Source organism: Dipteris shenzhenensis, chromosome 9 (assembly GCF_047967505.1).
Source record: "Dipteris shenzhenensis isolate YYH24624 ecotype China chromosome 9, Dip_SZ_1.0, whole genome shotgun sequence".
In the NCBI taxonomy this organism is placed as follows: Eukaryota; Viridiplantae; Streptophyta; class Polypodiopsida; order Gleicheniales; family Dipteridaceae; genus Dipteris; species Dipteris shenzhenensis.
Window position 1 is genome coordinate 39,887,340 of NC_141604.1, and position 1,910 is coordinate 39,889,249.

General features: G+C 47.8%; 1 protein-coding gene across 1 annotated transcript; it reads left to right on the top strand.

Moving 5' to 3' along the window:
• The first annotated feature begins 750 nt into the window (after nucleotides 1-750).
• On the top strand, nucleotides 751-1,644 carry LOC147898627 (NDR1/HIN1-like protein 10). Its single transcript, XM_087379206.1, has one exon. The coding sequence runs from the start codon at nucleotides 751-753 to the stop codon at nucleotides 1,642-1,644; it is 894 nt and encodes a 297-aa protein (XP_087235332.1).
• Nucleotides 1,645-1,910: the final 266 nt, after the last annotated feature.

The window sequence follows — 1,910 nt, forward strand, 5'->3', positions numbered from 1 at the left end:
AGTAGTTTTAAGATGGAAGGGAATGTTGGGATCCCTCTGTGGAACAAAGTCATAAAGGAACACTTGGGGTACAATATAGCCACATGGGGCTGGTGATGATGGGACTATTATTTTCCCATTTGCAAGAAGGCAAATGCTTGCTTTATTTTATTATTTTTTCCTTTTTGCATGACTTCACATACAACATCACTACTTATCTTAATGTCCTTCCAGTCAAAACATTAATGTTTAATTTGTTAATGGACCAGAATGTATGGCTGCTCAATATGTATCGTTGTTCAATATGTCAAGTGTACTCTCTTGGTTTTCGCTGCTCGCTTTTCTTACCAGTATGCATCCCTTACGCGCAATAAAGCGACACTCTCAAGAAATACGCGCTTGGAGAAATTAGTCAAGGATATAACGCTGCCCTAGGCCAAAAGCAGAAAGACTCTTGTACCAACTCCGACTGCGCGTGAAAGCAAGTCACCCTTGCAGCCGCGTCCTCCTTTCAATTTATATAAGCACCAAGCTCACACCCATCATGCATTACGGCGAGCTTTGCCTCCCTCCAGCTTGCATATCCAGCCCAGCTTCAGCTCTTGTCTCGCAATATATCAATCTCTTTCGCTTCTTCCAGCAGCTTTAACGACTTCCCTCCATCTCCTTGTCTTCTTTCCTTGATCATCACCGCTCAGCTCGCCAGCTCCATCATCGGACATTTCTTTCGACTCCCCCCAGCTCCAGCCTTCTACAGTATATCGTTCCCCAATGGCTGATCATCGAGTTCATTCCTTCCACCAGCTTCCCCTCACCCCTCCTCCCCCCTCGTTCGACCTTTCCGATGGCCCCCTGCACGATATATACGATGGCGGCTCTAAGGAGGAACAGCAGCCTCACCTGGAGCAGCAACAACAACCGCAGCTGCAGCAGGTTGTTACCCATCCTCTGGGTGCCCTACCACCACCCCCTGTCCCTAAAAGTTTCATATACAAAATGCCGCTCTCTCTCCCATCCGACCAACCGCGCAGGACGTCCCCACGACGCCGTCGCCTCTGCTGCCGCTGCCTCGCTTGGTTTTGCGTTGTATTGCTCGCTTTTCAAATTCTAGGCGGCCTTGCGGCGCTTGTCTTCTACCTAGTGGTTCAACCCAGAGCTCCCAAGTACTCTGTCGGCCAAGACTTGCACGTTCCCACGCTCAATGTCACGGAACAGCCCCACAACACAGCAGCGACGGATAGCGTTGGGGACGCTCCGTATCTCACCTCTAACATACAGCTCACGATCAACGCGCGGAATCCCAACAAGAAGATGGGGATCTACTACAAGAACGTGCGAGTTTCTGTCACCTACGAGGAGGTACCTATTGGGCAGGATTGGATTGCACCGTTCTATCAGGGTCACGAGAACACCACAATATTGCGGCTAGATCTAAAAGGGAATAACGTCGCATTGGGCGAGTCTGTGGGCGCAACGCTGAAACGATCTCTGGACGCGAAGAGCATCATTCCCTTAGAGTTTGAGACGGTTGCAGATGTGGCTATCAAGGTAGGGAGCCTGAAATCCTTTTATATAAAGCTGCACGTCCTATGCTACGTTACTTTGAAGGCCCCAACCTCTGGAAGCACCCAAGTGTTATCTGAAAGCTGCAAGTGGAAGATGTGAAGCTCTCACACTCGGAGCTGCTATTCGTAGATGCAACTAGATGGCATTCTCTAATCACATAGGAAACGACCGTAATATAACAAGAGCACGCAAGTGTCGTATGTTTGATTGTGCTCATTCAATCTGCACACAAATAGACAAGGTTCAAATAGCATTCTAGTTAGTAGTTTCCATATCAAATCGTGCACGGCATCAAATAAAATATTTTTAATGTACTTACGAATTCATTCTTTGCAATCCAGCAAGCAATGTAATCTCTAAAGTAC